Raw genomic sequence first — 14,102 nt, 5'->3', positions numbered from 1 at the left:
GACATCCCCAGAAGGGGATCATCTCCTTTCATCTGCTTCTTGGGTAATTATCAGCATAAAAGAGATGGGGGATTATAGAAACCTATTTTGGAAATTTGGGATTCAATCCTAACCATTCCTGAGCATGGTTGCTTCCTTCTTGTCCGTAATCACAACCCCAGTTCATCCTGACTGTACACATTCCAAAATGGGGCTTAGAGGATTAAAATTTAATTCTGGTTCAACTATACAGATTCTCTTGGATTGTCATGGTCTTAGTCCATAGGATAATGATTACTTGACTGAGTACACTTCCTGATGAGTTCTTCTTAGTGGCCCATATAGGCCAAAGCAGGGTATATAATGGCTACAAGTTCCATAAAAACATATTTGTCCCTCTTGTCTCACAGCAGGAGATGTTTGGAAAATAATTAGGGTAAGAATTACTAAAATGAGGCATGCCAATTTTGTGGCAGTGCAAGGATAGCAAAAACCCAGACACCTAGGCCAGACATACCTCAGACCATGGAATACAGGGGGAGGGATGGATATTGAACATCTGTTTTTTCAAAACTCTGTCTCTCCATCCTCACAAAGGAAAATACTCTAATGTGGCATTCCAAACAACTGCAGGAGCCTTTCATTTTACAGATTGCTGGGACTGCCATCCCCTACCAGTGGAATTGACCATGATTTAATTTTTATTTGCTTAAGTATTACTGAGAGGCCTATCAGAAGCAGCAGGGATGGCCTCAGTTTCTACGCTTCCCAGACAAAACACCTGTCAATACCTCAAGATAACTTGAATGTCTTCCCCTATCTCCATGGTTCACTCATTTTATGGAACAGACAAATGCCATCTGGCTCGTGGGAAGGTAAACAGGTTAAACTGGACTGCTTGTCCTCAAGTGGCCACTCCAAAAAAAACCAAAACCAAAACCAAACCAAAACAAAACAACAAACCCAAAACCAAACAAACTAAATCTAATTATTAGAACTGACCTGAGAACCCATGGCAGAGGCACCATCATGCTGAATTTCTTGAACCGTTGTAATCCCACTTGGGGAACCCACCCAACAACTATTAAGAAACTCTTTCTAAAGGGCACCATGTATACATTTATGATTGTATTTCTTATGTAGAAGTCAGACAATAGTCTCCTTCCCTAAAACAATGCAACTTGCACATCAGAGGTAGTTAACATGTTAAAAATTCAGTATTTAACGAAACATCAACTTGTCCCTGGAAGGCAGTCAGACAGTTTCAATTTACTGTCTAGGGTTGTTAGGAAAAAGAACTGCCCTAATCACTTCCTCCTTCAGGGCCAAGAAACATTTGTACAACTGATAATCTTGCTCTACTTGGATTAATCTTTTGGATCAAGAGGAACAATCAATATAGTAATTTTAGGAGAAATTCACTGGCTTTCTAAGGTAGAGTCTGGTGCCTTAGGATTTGTTTCATTGTTTGGACCCAGAATCTTGGATGGGCATGGCTGAGATTAATATTTTAGGTTGGCTCCATCCTACTGTATATAGTCCTCTTGAGAGAGGCTTTACATAAACGCTGTATGAAATAAATTGAATATGGTCTGGCTCCAGTCCTTGTCAGTCAGATTAATCAAAGCAGTCAATAGAGTGGCCATGGGGGAAATTCACCAGAAGCCAAGACAGAGTATAAATGAGGGGTAGAGTTTTTGGGAGACAAGTCTTTACGGTTGCTGACACTTTTACATGCCTCTGAACAGGGGCATTGATAAGCTTTGTTTGGGGCTACCTTTTCAAGGATGTTTGTATAGCAAGAAGTTTTTGGAAGATAGAAATAATCCTCTTACCAGGATGGGGAATGTTTATTTGCTGGCTAGAACAACAAAGATGATGTGCCCTTCAAGAGTAGAGGCTAGGAATGTCTGGAGTAGTCCCCTCACAAGACTGCAGTGCTCCTAAGCATGGGTTTCTTCTATGGAACAACCAACTGTGTGTGCAGCACACAGACCTATCACTTGACCTTGTGTCATCCTCTGAGAATTCAATCTTGGGGACATGGCTACTGCTGTTGCTGAATGATTAACAAACCTCTCTGATGCAGGAGTCTAGTGCTTTCTGATGCTATGAAGCTATGGTAGACTAACTTATTAAATCAACCCATTATATTCATGAAAATTCTCACCATTAATTATTTATTCAATTCTATCCCAATAAAAACCCAAACAAGATTTTTTTTTTTAAACTGGCAGTCAATGAACTGATTATCTAAGAATCTTGAAAATAGCAAAAATCAAAGATTATGGCTGAGGTAGGGCTCAGGACAAGCTAGGCACCTTGACCCTGGTGTGTTAAGCAGATTAAGCTGGAGGAGTCTTTTTCACATGGAGAAGCAAGAAGGTCACTCTAAACACCCCCTTTCTAAACACCACCATCTTTCTTCTTTGAAACAGGTCACAAAACTCCCACTGAAAGGCACCCTCCTTGTACCCAGAGAGCAGAGACATCCTTATGGGGAATGCAGGGCTGACAAGGCTGTGTGAACAAACCTGGTTCAACTGGCCCATATCTTCCCAGTTACTTCTTTACCACTTACTACACCCTCAGTCCAAACCCCTCTGTCCTGCCAATTCTTCACAAATTCATTTTTTATCTAAAAGGTGTAAAGCTTCCTATTCTGGTTACTTCTTTGGGTTTCCATTCTTATATGAAGGCTCCTATATAAAAAAATATCAAATACAGTAAAATGTGCATGTTTTTATCCTGCTAATCTACCTGTCAATTTGATTTTCAGATTCAGCCAGGAACTCTAAGAGGGTCAGGAATAGCTTTTCTTTCCTCTTACAATTGGTACCACCAATCATGGAGACCTACTATAAAGCTATGGTAATTAGGACTGGTGCTGTCATAAGATAAAGGCCAAAATGATAAAATATGGAAGAAATCAACAAGGAAATCCAACCTATTATATTGGAAACATGGTATATGAGAGAAACAGCAAACCAGGGAGGAAAAGTCTTGGGAAATGGCTATCCATCTGAGGAAAAACAGATCCATATTTGACACCTTAAAGAAAAGGAAATTCTAGACAACTTAGAAATGGAAATTGCAAGTATCAAAACATTTTAGAAAATAACCATAAAATATCTTTATGAAATAGAAAAGATTTCTAAAAATTCACAAAAACACAAACCATAAAAAATGATCAATGGACTTTACTGCATTAACAACGTCTCTTGAACTGAATTATTTCTGAAAATCTAAGACTTAGAGAATTTATTTGTAATGTACAGAAACAAGAAAGAAATAGTATATGAAATTACATAATGAAAAGCCTACACATTGGTAAGAAAAAGATAAAAAATCCAATTGAGAAATGGCAACTCATAGAAAACTCAAATGGCAAAGAAATATATATGAGGATGTACAATTTTACTAGTAATCAGGGAAATGCACCATATTTTCCAAATGGTTCATTCATGGGGACAGAAAATTCAAAGCTAGCTATGAATTCATAGCTAGCTATGTGAGGCAGAACACTGGAGGGTTTTTTAGAATCACGTATTAAGGGATCCCTGGGTGGCGCAGCGGTTTGGCACCTGCCTTTGGCCCGGGGCGTGATCCTGGAGACCTGGGATCGAGTCCCACGTCGGGCTCCCGGTACATGGAGTCTGCTTCTCCCTCTACCTGTGTCTCTGCCTCTCTGTCTCTCTCTGTGTGACTATCATGAATAAATAAATAAATAATCTTTAAAAAAAAAAAAAAAGAAAAGAATCACGTATTAAGGGGACAAAGGCGAAAAGGATTGACCTGTTCAAAGTTAAAGTGAGAATTGAGCAGCCACATTTGGGTAAATAAATGAGTAAAACACTTTATTGTTATCCTGGTTTCCTCCTTGATCATAATGATTCAGGAGCAAAGAGCTGCTAACATGTCATTCCACACTCACCTGCAGTTGATTATAAAACTGTATGATTTTCTTTTTCTGAGCTGGCCATTGTTGTAAGCCCAACTGTTGTGTTGCAATAAATATTGCTTTCTAAAAATAAATACATTAATTTAAAAGGCATTGCAAATTAAACCTTTAATACATAATCCTACAAAATCTTTCTTAACTAGGTACTGAATACTACTATATCAAGACAGTGGTTCTTAATTTCTCAACCAAAATACAATACACACAAAATGTTATGTTCACAGACCCCCAGTAGCAAATTTGTAGGCCCTCCCTCTATTTATTTATTTATTTATTTATTTATTTATTTATTTATTTATTTATTTTTGGAGCTCCCTCAATTTAAAATTCATTCTTGGGGCACCTGGGCAGCTCAGTCAGTTGAGCATTCAACTCTTGACTACAGCTGAGGTCATCATCTCACCTGGGATCATCATCATCACCTGGGATCGAGCTCCAGGTCGGGCTCAGTGGGGAGTCTGCTTGAGATTCCCCCTCTCTCTGCCCCTCCCCTTGCTCACATGCTCTCTAAGTAAATCTTTAAAAAGAAAAGAATTTATTCTTTAGAATATGTTTAAGAACTAGCTGTTATTCTAGAATCATTATCTAATTATCCTACACCAAAAGAAAATTTAAAAGAGTCTATATCTTTGTATAATTCTAGTCACCATTAAGGTAGGTTTTCAGCTTTACAACAATTATTTTAATGTTTCAATGTTAATAATATCATAGGATAATAAGCACAATTTGTAAGATTGAGTACCTGATGTGGTTATACAATAAAACATCCAGGAAGTGGCTGCAACTTGTAAAGATACTTAATATTTTAACACAGGAATTATAAGGGCATCTATGTTTCCTTCTAAAGTGGGGTTTATTTCACTGTCAATACTATCAGAAACTGTGCCTACAGAAAAAAAAGTGGGATTTATCTTTTTTCTCATTGACCTCTCCTACTCCATTTCTCATTTCTTGCATTACCCTGATGGGACAGACAAGGAGCAGCTGAAGGCAAAACAGAACACTCAGTAGGACTGTACAAATGGAGAAAAGTAGTTCCTATGGCAAGGCTACTGGAGGTAGGAAATCACCTCTTTTAAATGGAGTTGGATGAGACACTCACTTAAGGCCTGTACTTGGAGCAGTTTTAGATGCAGGGGCTAGAGATTCTCTGCCATAGACAATACAAACCTAGATGTCTGCCTGGTTGTAAGCCCTGCAGGAGTGGACTAGGGATAGCATGGGATGCACAGAAGATCAGCAGAAGTGGGATAATCAAAATAAGAGACATTCAGACAGGTTCATCCCATCTGGTTAAAGATTTTCACAATTCCCTATTTTGGAAGGTTGTGAAATAAAATCATAATCCTACTGTAAAGTATTTATGGTTTGTATATGATATTCCATAGAATCAACTGGATGGCAAACTATACATTATTTATTCCAGGATATGGCTTCTGTTAATCCTGTGGTTGCTCTGAGTTAATGACACCCCCACTCCTGCAGATATTGTTAGTGACAGAAACATGAAGAAGCTGGATAGATTCCAAGTGCTGGGGCACCTGGGTGGTTCAGTGGTTGAGTGTCTGCCTTTGGCTCAGGTCATTATCCTGAAGTCCTGGGATCAAGTCCCATATTGGGCTCCCTCTGCCTCACTCTCTGTGTCTTTCATGAATAAAGAAAATCTTTAAAAAAAAAAGATTCCAATTGCCTATTGCATGCAATTCAGATTCTTATATGTTAAATGAGCAATAAGTGCAAATAGCATACCTACAGACTATTTATTTAATAACATATATTCATATGTGGATATGCTATATGTGACAGGTTTTTGTGTAAACCACCAAAAATACACCATTAAATATTCTAAATTTAATATTAAAACTACGAATTGTGATCTCTCTGCCATTTCTTTTTTTTTTAAGATTTTACTTATTTACTCATGAGAGACACACAGAAAAGGCAGAGACATAGGAAGAGGAAGAAGGGGATCACAACCTGAGCCAAAGGCAGACATGCTCAACCACTGAGCCACCCAACTGCTCCTCTGTGCCATTTCTTAAGACACATATTACTATTTGGAACATTTTATTAACAGTTTTTATTTAACAGTTGAGAGGTTATATATTTATCAATGTAAAAATTATATGAAGGGAAAAGTAGCAGAATAAACTGATGCTTGTAAATTGACTTGTAAAACTGATGAAAAGATGAATATACAATAAGAAACAGAGACAAAATGAGGAGACAGAGGAATATGTTCTGAATGAAAGAAGAGAACAAAATTATAGCAAGAGATCTAAGTGAAATGGAGATAAATATTATGCCTAATAGAGAATTAAAAGTAATGCTTGTAAAGATACTTTCTAGACTTGAGAAAAAAGTGGAGGACCTCAGTAAGACACTCCACAAAGAGATAGGAAATAAAAAAGAACCAGTTAGAGATAATGAACTCACTAAATGAAATTAAAAGTGGGCCACCTGGAATAAATAGCAAACAAGAGGAAGTAGAAGAACAGATCAGTAACCTGGAAGACAGAGTAATGGAAAGTAATAAAGCTAAGCAGATGAGAGGGGAAAAAATTATGCAAAATGAAAATAGACCCAGGGAACTCAGTGACACTGTCAAGCATAAATAACAGTTGCATGATAGGGATCCCAGATGGAGAAGAGAGAGAAAAGGGGGCAGAGGATTTATTTGGAGAGATAATAACTGAAAACTTCCTGAATCTGGGGAAGGAAACAGAAATCCAGATGCAGGAGGCAGAGAGAGCCCTAAACAAAACTAATCCAAGGAGGTCTGCACCAAGACCCAAAGTAAATAAGACAGCCAAAAGTAATGATCTGAAGAGAACTTTAATAGCAGCAAGAGAAAACATTTGCACAAGGGAAACCTCACAAGGCTATCAATTAATTTTTCAGCAGAAACTTTGCAGGCCAGAAGAGAGTGGCATGATAATAGTCAAAGTGCTGAAAGAAAAACATCTGCAGCCAAAAATACTCTATTTAGCAAGGCTATCATTCAGAACAGAAGGAGAGATAGAGTTTCCCAGACAAACAAAAGTTAAAGGAATTCATGACCCTAAACCAGCCCTACAAGAAATGTTAAAGGAGATTCTTTGAGTAGAAAGGAAAGACCAGAAGGAGTAAGAAAAGTAGGAAGCACAAAAGAGGTAAAATAAGTGTATCTACAAAACTAAGTCAAGGGATTCACAAAATAAAAGGATGTAAAGTATGTCACCATATACTTAAAACATGGGAGGGAGAGGAGTAAGAATGAATTCATAGAATGAACAGGAATCCAATATATGGAATTGTTGAATTGTTATGCTGTACATCTAAAACTAATACAATACTATATGTTAATTATAATGGAATAAAATAAAATAAAATACCCTCAAGCCACCAAGACCCACAGGAAACAACAAGCATTGCACTGCTGGTGGGAATGCAAACTGGTGCAGCCACTGTGGACAAAAGTATGGAGTTTCCTCAAAAAAAAAAAAAAATAGAATTACCATATTATCCAGTAATTTCACTATTGGGTATTTACTTAAAGAATATGCAAACTGTAATTTGAAAAGACATATGCACTCCTATCTTTACATATTTACTGCAGCATTATTTACAAAAGTCAAGGTATGGAAGCAACCCAAGTGTCCATCGATGGATGAATGGATAAAGAAGATGTGGTGTATACACACACACACACAGTGGAATATTACTCAGCCATAAAAAAGAATGAAATCTCATCATTTATAATCACATGGATGAACCCAGAGACAATAATGCTAAGTGAAATAAGTCAGAGAAAGATGAATATCATATGATTTCACTCACATGTGAAATATAAGAAGAGTAAGAAGATATAAATATATACACCACTTATATCTTCAAACTATATAAAGCAATTGTTGGAAATGCAGGGAAAATAGATGTATCAACAACTGTCATTAAGATCTTAATACACCCTTTTAGAAACTGATGGATCAGCAAAAAACTGATAACAAAGCTGCATCACAGTATGTGTATATAACATTATATACAGCAAGCACAGAATATATACCATTTGAGAGCACACATGAAGCACTTACAAAACAATACATTAGAAGGTGTAGGAAACCTAAATAAAGGTGATCTCAAAGGGATAAATATATGATACAGCATACAGTCCCCAGTCAAAGCTAACCATAAATGGTGATTAATAATAAAAGGATAGTTTAAATTCCCAGAATTTAGCAAAAAAAACCTCTCAGGTTTTTTACTCTCATAAGGGTAATTAAGAAATATTTATAATTAAATGCTAATTAGAATACTACATGTGAAAATTTGTGGGAAACAGCTAAAGGAATACTTAGAAGAAAATTCACATCTTTAAATACTTCAGGTTTGAGGAAACACAGATAAACAATCTAAGCACTAAACTCAAGAAACAAACAAAAGAACAGGAGAACAGGTCCAACAAAATAAAAAATTGTAAATAATGAAGGACAGAAATCAACCTAATGGACACAGAGAAAAAAGGGAAAATAATCAAAACCAAAAGTTACCTCTTTGAAAAAATTGATTATATGCAAATCTCAAGCAAGAATGATCAATAACAAAGAACAACAACAACAACAACAACAACAACAACAACAACAAAAAACTGTAGCAGAGCCTGGGAACTGATGAGAGGAGTAGAAATAACTTTAGCTAAGACATTTAGAAACCCAGAGATGTTGTATGAACACGGAGTGTGAAGGGGTCACTAAGTAACAAAAAGTTAAAACAGTATTCAAAGCCTTTCCCTCCCACCCCAACAAAATCCAGACCCAAGCACTTTTTTTAAATTTTTATTTATTTATGATAGTCACAAAGAGAGAGAGAGAGAGGCAGAGACACAGGCAGAGGGAGAAGCAGGCTCCATGCACCGGGAGCCCGACATGGGATTCGATCCCGGGTCTCCAGGATCGCGCCCTGGGCCAAAGGCAGGTGCCAAACTGCTGCACCACCCGGGGATCCCCCAAGCACTTTTATAGTTAAGTTTGACCATTTAAAAATCTAAAGTAAATCTAAAGTATAGTTCATCTCAATCTTATGGAATTCTTCCAGAAAACAAGACATTTGTTGTTCAGCCTATTTTGAAGAGCTGGTTCTAAAAACAGGTAAGGACACTTGACTTATAAGTGTACATGTGAACATCCTAAATAAAATATTAACTAATTTAATCCAGTAGTGTATTAAAAATCACATGATGATGATAAAGCATGGTATATCCCAGGAATGCAGGAATAACTCATCACTAGAAAAGTAAGAACAAGAAAAGGAGAATATGAGACACAAGGATTGGAGGAAAGAGGTACAACTGTCATTATGACGATCCAACAACAAAATCCCAGGGGAACACACAAAAATCAGTGCTACTTGTGAACTAATAAGAGAATTCAGCAAGGTTGCCATATTCAAGGGGAGTTTCAAATCAGAGTTTCAAATTACAGCACGCCTGCATTAGACCACTAGGAATATTATAAAAATATGACACCATTATTGCCAAAAACTCTACAATACTGGGCAGTAACTGAGTGCATTGCATGGCTGCACAGCAGAGGCTGGATCTAGCACAAGCTGCTGGAGGGACCAGGGCCAGGGGCCTGGGAGGCAGAGGAAGTTCACACACACCTTTCCTGCACAGAGCCACAGGCAGCACTTCTAATTTACAACGTTTGGGCAGTGACAGCGACAGCAGAAAGGGGAAAAGAAGTGTATTACTTTTCATATTAGGGAACTAAGATATGATATCCAAATAAGTGGAGAACTATGGGTATTATTATCAAAATGTATAAAGTTACCCGTAGAGTAAAAATATTCATCTGCATAAAAATCAGTAAGATAAAACAAAATTTAAAAACCACTTCACTTTGTGGAATTTATAAAGTTTGAAAAAAAAAAGTCCCAAAGTAAACAAGGCAAACAAAAAATAGAATAACGGTCTTAACAGAATGGAATACAAGCCAAAAAGTGGTAGACAAGAAAACAAAAGCACTATATATTAAAGGGCAGTTTGTAATTGATATTCATGTATCAAACAATGTGGTAACAACCATTAGAAAGCAGAGACTGTAAGAGTTAACATAGATTTACTTCACTGAGTGAGAACAAGTAAAGATGTACAAGTCTATCAATAAGACAGCAAAAATGGGAGCGAGGGTTTAGCTAAGCCACTTCATGATATTGCTGCCTCAGCATCCCTTCTGTTCCACTGAAGAGCCTGCAGGGACTTGAATCCACGACCTCAGCCCCTCACACCAGCACAGGCCTGGGATGGCAGGTGGTGGAGTCACGAGCAGGTGCAAATTGCTGGTAGAACCTCACCGCCTCCCTGGGCCTTCCCCTTACGCACTCCCCTAAAACCTGCATGGAACTTACCAAAGTCCTGCTTTGTTTGGTTTGAACTGACCAATCCAGCCTTAGCATGGGAACCTCAAAGCACTCCAGCTGTGGACCCTGATGGAGGCATGTGTCTCTTTGCCTGCACCCTGCCTTGTCCTCCCTGTGTACCTCCTCCAGGACCCATGAGGAATAAGCATCTCTTTTCAGCATCCCATGGTCTCCTGCTGAACTGTGGCTCACCAGCCCATACCCTGTGCTCCACTTAACAAATGCTAATTTAACAGCCATAACAAATGGAGATAAACTGAACTTTGTTTTATATTTGCAATCCATAAGAGAAAATATCTTTCTTTTCATGTGCATAGGGCCTATTAAGAAAAATTACCTGTATATTGGGCCATTAAAAAGTCTAAATTACACAGTTTAAAAAAATAACAAAGATAATATTCTTTTTTTTTTTAAGATTTTATTTATTTATTCATGGGAGACACACAGAGAGAGAGGCAGAGACACAGGCAGAGGGAGAAGCAGGCTCCATGCAGGGATGCGGATGTGGGACTCGATCCCAGGGCTCCAGGATCACACCCTGGGCTGAAGGCGGTGCTAAACTGCTAAGCCACCCAGGCTGCCCGATAATATTCTTTAATCACAATTCAGTAAGACTAGAAATCGGTAACAAAATCAGAAAATAAAAAGATCCTTTACCTGGAAATTAAAAGCATGAGAAACCTCTGTCCTAAAAGAACACTTAGGAAAAAAGGAAGTACTCGCTATCCTATCAAATTTCTGGGAAAAAATACTTAGGAAAACCCTACCTACCTGAACTTATAGCCTATAAAACTAAAGCAGTGCTTGGACAAAGTTATATAGCTTTCTTTTGTTGTTTTTTTGTTTTTTACCACACCCAGTGCAGAGCCCAACATGGGGCTTGAATCCATAACCCTGAGACCAAACCCTGAGCTGAGACCAAGAGCCAGATGCTTTAACTGACTGAACTACCCTGGCGTCCCTTGTTTTATAAACTTACATTAGTAAAAAATAATAAATTAGATATCTTACTTAGACAGCTGGGGAGAAAACTTAAAACCCAGAGGAATAAAAGAAGATATTTAAAAATATTAATATGGATATTAAAGGGTTAGAATTTAAAAAGATGTGTTAAATAATAAAAAGCTGGTTTTTGAAGAAAACAATTATATAAACTTCTAAATTACTTATGTAAAGAAGAAAACCCAAATTAAGAAAATAAGGCATGATCAGGAGAGCAACAACAGAAACAAGAAACCACAGGTGTCATAAGACAGTGGTTTACTCAGATCCCCAGACTGCATTCTAACATTTGAAAGCAATGGGAATACTATCTAGTTCAATGGAATTGATCCTAGAAGGGATATGAAATCTAACTAGACCAGAAATGCCAAAGAACTATCCTGTCATAAAACTCCTAGCCTCGTTTCCAAGGGAAATTTTCCCAAATCTTCCTACATAACCTAATAAATGATGATCTTTTGCTAAGCGCTTCATATGTGCCTAAAAATATTATGTATTTTCTGCCTGTTGGGTATGAGGTTATGCACATAGCTTATACTTTTATTTATTCTTTCTTTTTTTTTAATTTAATTCAGTTAACTAACATATAGTGTACTACTGGTTTTAGAAGTAGAGGTCAGTGATTCATCAGTCTTATATAACCACCAGTGCTCATCACATCACATGCCCTCCTTCATGACCATCCCCCAGCGGCCCTCTCCCCCCACCCCCTCCAGCAACCCTCAGTTTGTTTGTTTCCCATGATTAAGAGTCTCTTATGGTTTGTCTCCCTCTCTGATTTCACTATGTTTTATTTTTTATTCTCTTCCCCTATGATCCTATCTTGTTTCTTAAATTCTACATGTGAGTGAAATCATATGATAATTGTCTTTCTCTGACTGACTTATTTCCTTCCCTCAGCATAATACCCTCTAGTTCCATCCATGTTGAGCTTATACTTTTATTTATGTAGGTATGCATGTATTTATTTATTTATTTATAGGTTTTATTTATTTACCTGAGAGAGAGAAGAAGCATGAGCAGATGGTGGGGAGGGGCAGAGGGAGAAGGAGAAGCTTCCCTGCTGAGCAGGGAGCCCTATGCAGAACTCGATCCCAGAACCCTGAGCTGAAGGCAAGATGCTCAACTGACTGAGCCACCCAAGTGCCCCCAGCTTATATCTATATTTAAAGAAAGAATAATTACAAAGCTTTTTGAACTATAAGCTACATAAACCATATATTTTAAAATAAATTAGAAAAACAGTGTTTTAAAAAATTGGGCAGGGTCCCAGAGAAAGGAATGTATGGGTTTGATAGCCTGATAGCTGATAAAGGCCCAGCTGGAGCCAGAGGACAGGGAGAAACCTGCAGTGGAGAGGCAGGAGGGAGGACGACACACTGGCAAGGTAAAGCTGGTCTGGCCAGACTGTAAAGGGCTGTATTATATGAGTCAGGGGACCTGACTCCGGGTTTGTCCCACAGTGGCTCTGTTGGTGTGGTCACAAGTATGTTAGGAAAGCAGTGCTGGAGGCCACCTGGCAGTGTGTGGCCATAGGCCACAGGGTGATGGGGCTCCTCCTACCACAAGAGAAGTTGAGACCCCACTGAGACTGTGGCAATGGCCACAAGGTGGCAGGTATAAGAGGAAATAAAGATCTCTACAGTCTTAATACGTTATTTTTTATGACCACAAAATTTTATATTGTAAAGTCATTTTGTAATTCTGATCTAATTTGATCCTTAAAGTATCTCTTTAAAGTAGAAAGAGAAAACATCATCATTCTCAGTGGAAAGATGAGAAAACCAGGGAACAAAATAAGTAGGAGCCTTTCCTGACTGAGGCTGAGATGCTGTTTTTCTCCAAAGGGAAATCAATCTCCAGGTATTTTTATTCCTCTAATTGTAACATGAGTAGAGTATTTCAGGAAGAATGACAGCATTTTTTACTTACATCAAGTTTCTTATCTTAATTAACATTCCACATCTAAATCATTTGTGATGGTTTTCAAAAATCTTACCTCCAAGGCAATTTGATTTGCTGTTGAAAATGTTGCTCCAGGAAAAAAATCTCGTATAATCTTTTCAAAATGTGGGGCATCTTTAGGGAGAAATTTTGGCAGACTAGCTTCTCTTATAGCCTCAATAATGATCAGAGTCTCATCTGTTTCAGAAAGATGGTCATCGGTGTTACTTTAAGGGAAGAAGAAAAGAGAGATAAAGAACAAGTTAGCAAGTATGCTTTGTTGACACTGAAGGTAATTACTATTCCTTGGGACAGGTGGCTCTCCCAACAGCCCTTCCTCCTATTCCTCACTGCAAAGCAGCTATGTAGTGTGGGTGAGGTGACTCTGGGTCTTGTCCAGAGATGGGCCTGGGCTGGTCGGACAGTCAGGGTCATGCTACTCCCCAGTCACTGAGTCAGGGGTGTGCACTGTATCAGTAAAGTGTTTTATCTGCAAATAACAAAATGAATTCAGCCTAATATCAAATGAAAAATAACATAATTTATTAAAAATCTCTAGGCAAACCAGAGAAGTAGACTTGTAGGCTATGCTGCTGGGAACAACGGCCAAAGTTATGCCACAGAACTGATCCTGTAAATCAAACTGAAACCTTCATAAAAGTAGTCATACCCTGCACACCTCTGCATTTCCTGATGAAGAGAAACCATGAACTCTCTCTGCACTGGGCACTTTAATTCTTTAAAGAATTCATTAATCTTTTCAACCATCTAAGAGGTAGGGAGCAAGTTCAGACAGCAGCTGGGTGTCAGTGAGGTC

At 38.0% G+C, this 14,102-nt stretch overlaps 1 protein-coding gene across 14 annotated transcripts in view; it reads right to left on the bottom strand.

The window, feature by feature from the left end:
- DNAH14 (dynein axonemal heavy chain 14) overlaps nucleotides 1–14,102 on the bottom strand; it is a 325,158-nt gene that overhangs the window by 163,515 nt on the left and 147,541 nt on the right. For 13 of the 14 annotated variants that reach the window (XR_013381670.1, XM_077901271.1, XM_077901270.1 and 10 more), the window contains 2 exons: nucleotides 13,341–13,512; nucleotides 3,914–4,003 (listed from right to left, as the gene is read on the bottom strand). Coding sequence is in view for 13 of the 14 variants with exons in the window: in XM_077901271.1 (XP_077757397.1) it covers nucleotides 3,914–4,003; nucleotides 13,341–13,512 (262 nt within the window). In the remaining variant the exon portion in view is untranslated. The remainder of the gene's footprint in view (nucleotides 1–3,913; nucleotides 4,004–13,340; nucleotides 13,513–14,102) is intronic. The other variant, XM_077901275.1, reaches the window with a different exon arrangement.

Source organism: Canis aureus, chromosome 6 (genome assembly GCF_053574225.1).
Source record: "Canis aureus isolate CA01 chromosome 6, VMU_Caureus_v.1.0, whole genome shotgun sequence".
Classification (NCBI taxonomy): Eukaryota; Metazoa; Chordata; class Mammalia; order Carnivora; family Canidae; genus Canis; species Canis aureus.
Note: the sequence above shows the minus strand (reverse complement) of the source record. Positions and strands in the feature narration are given on the sequence as shown.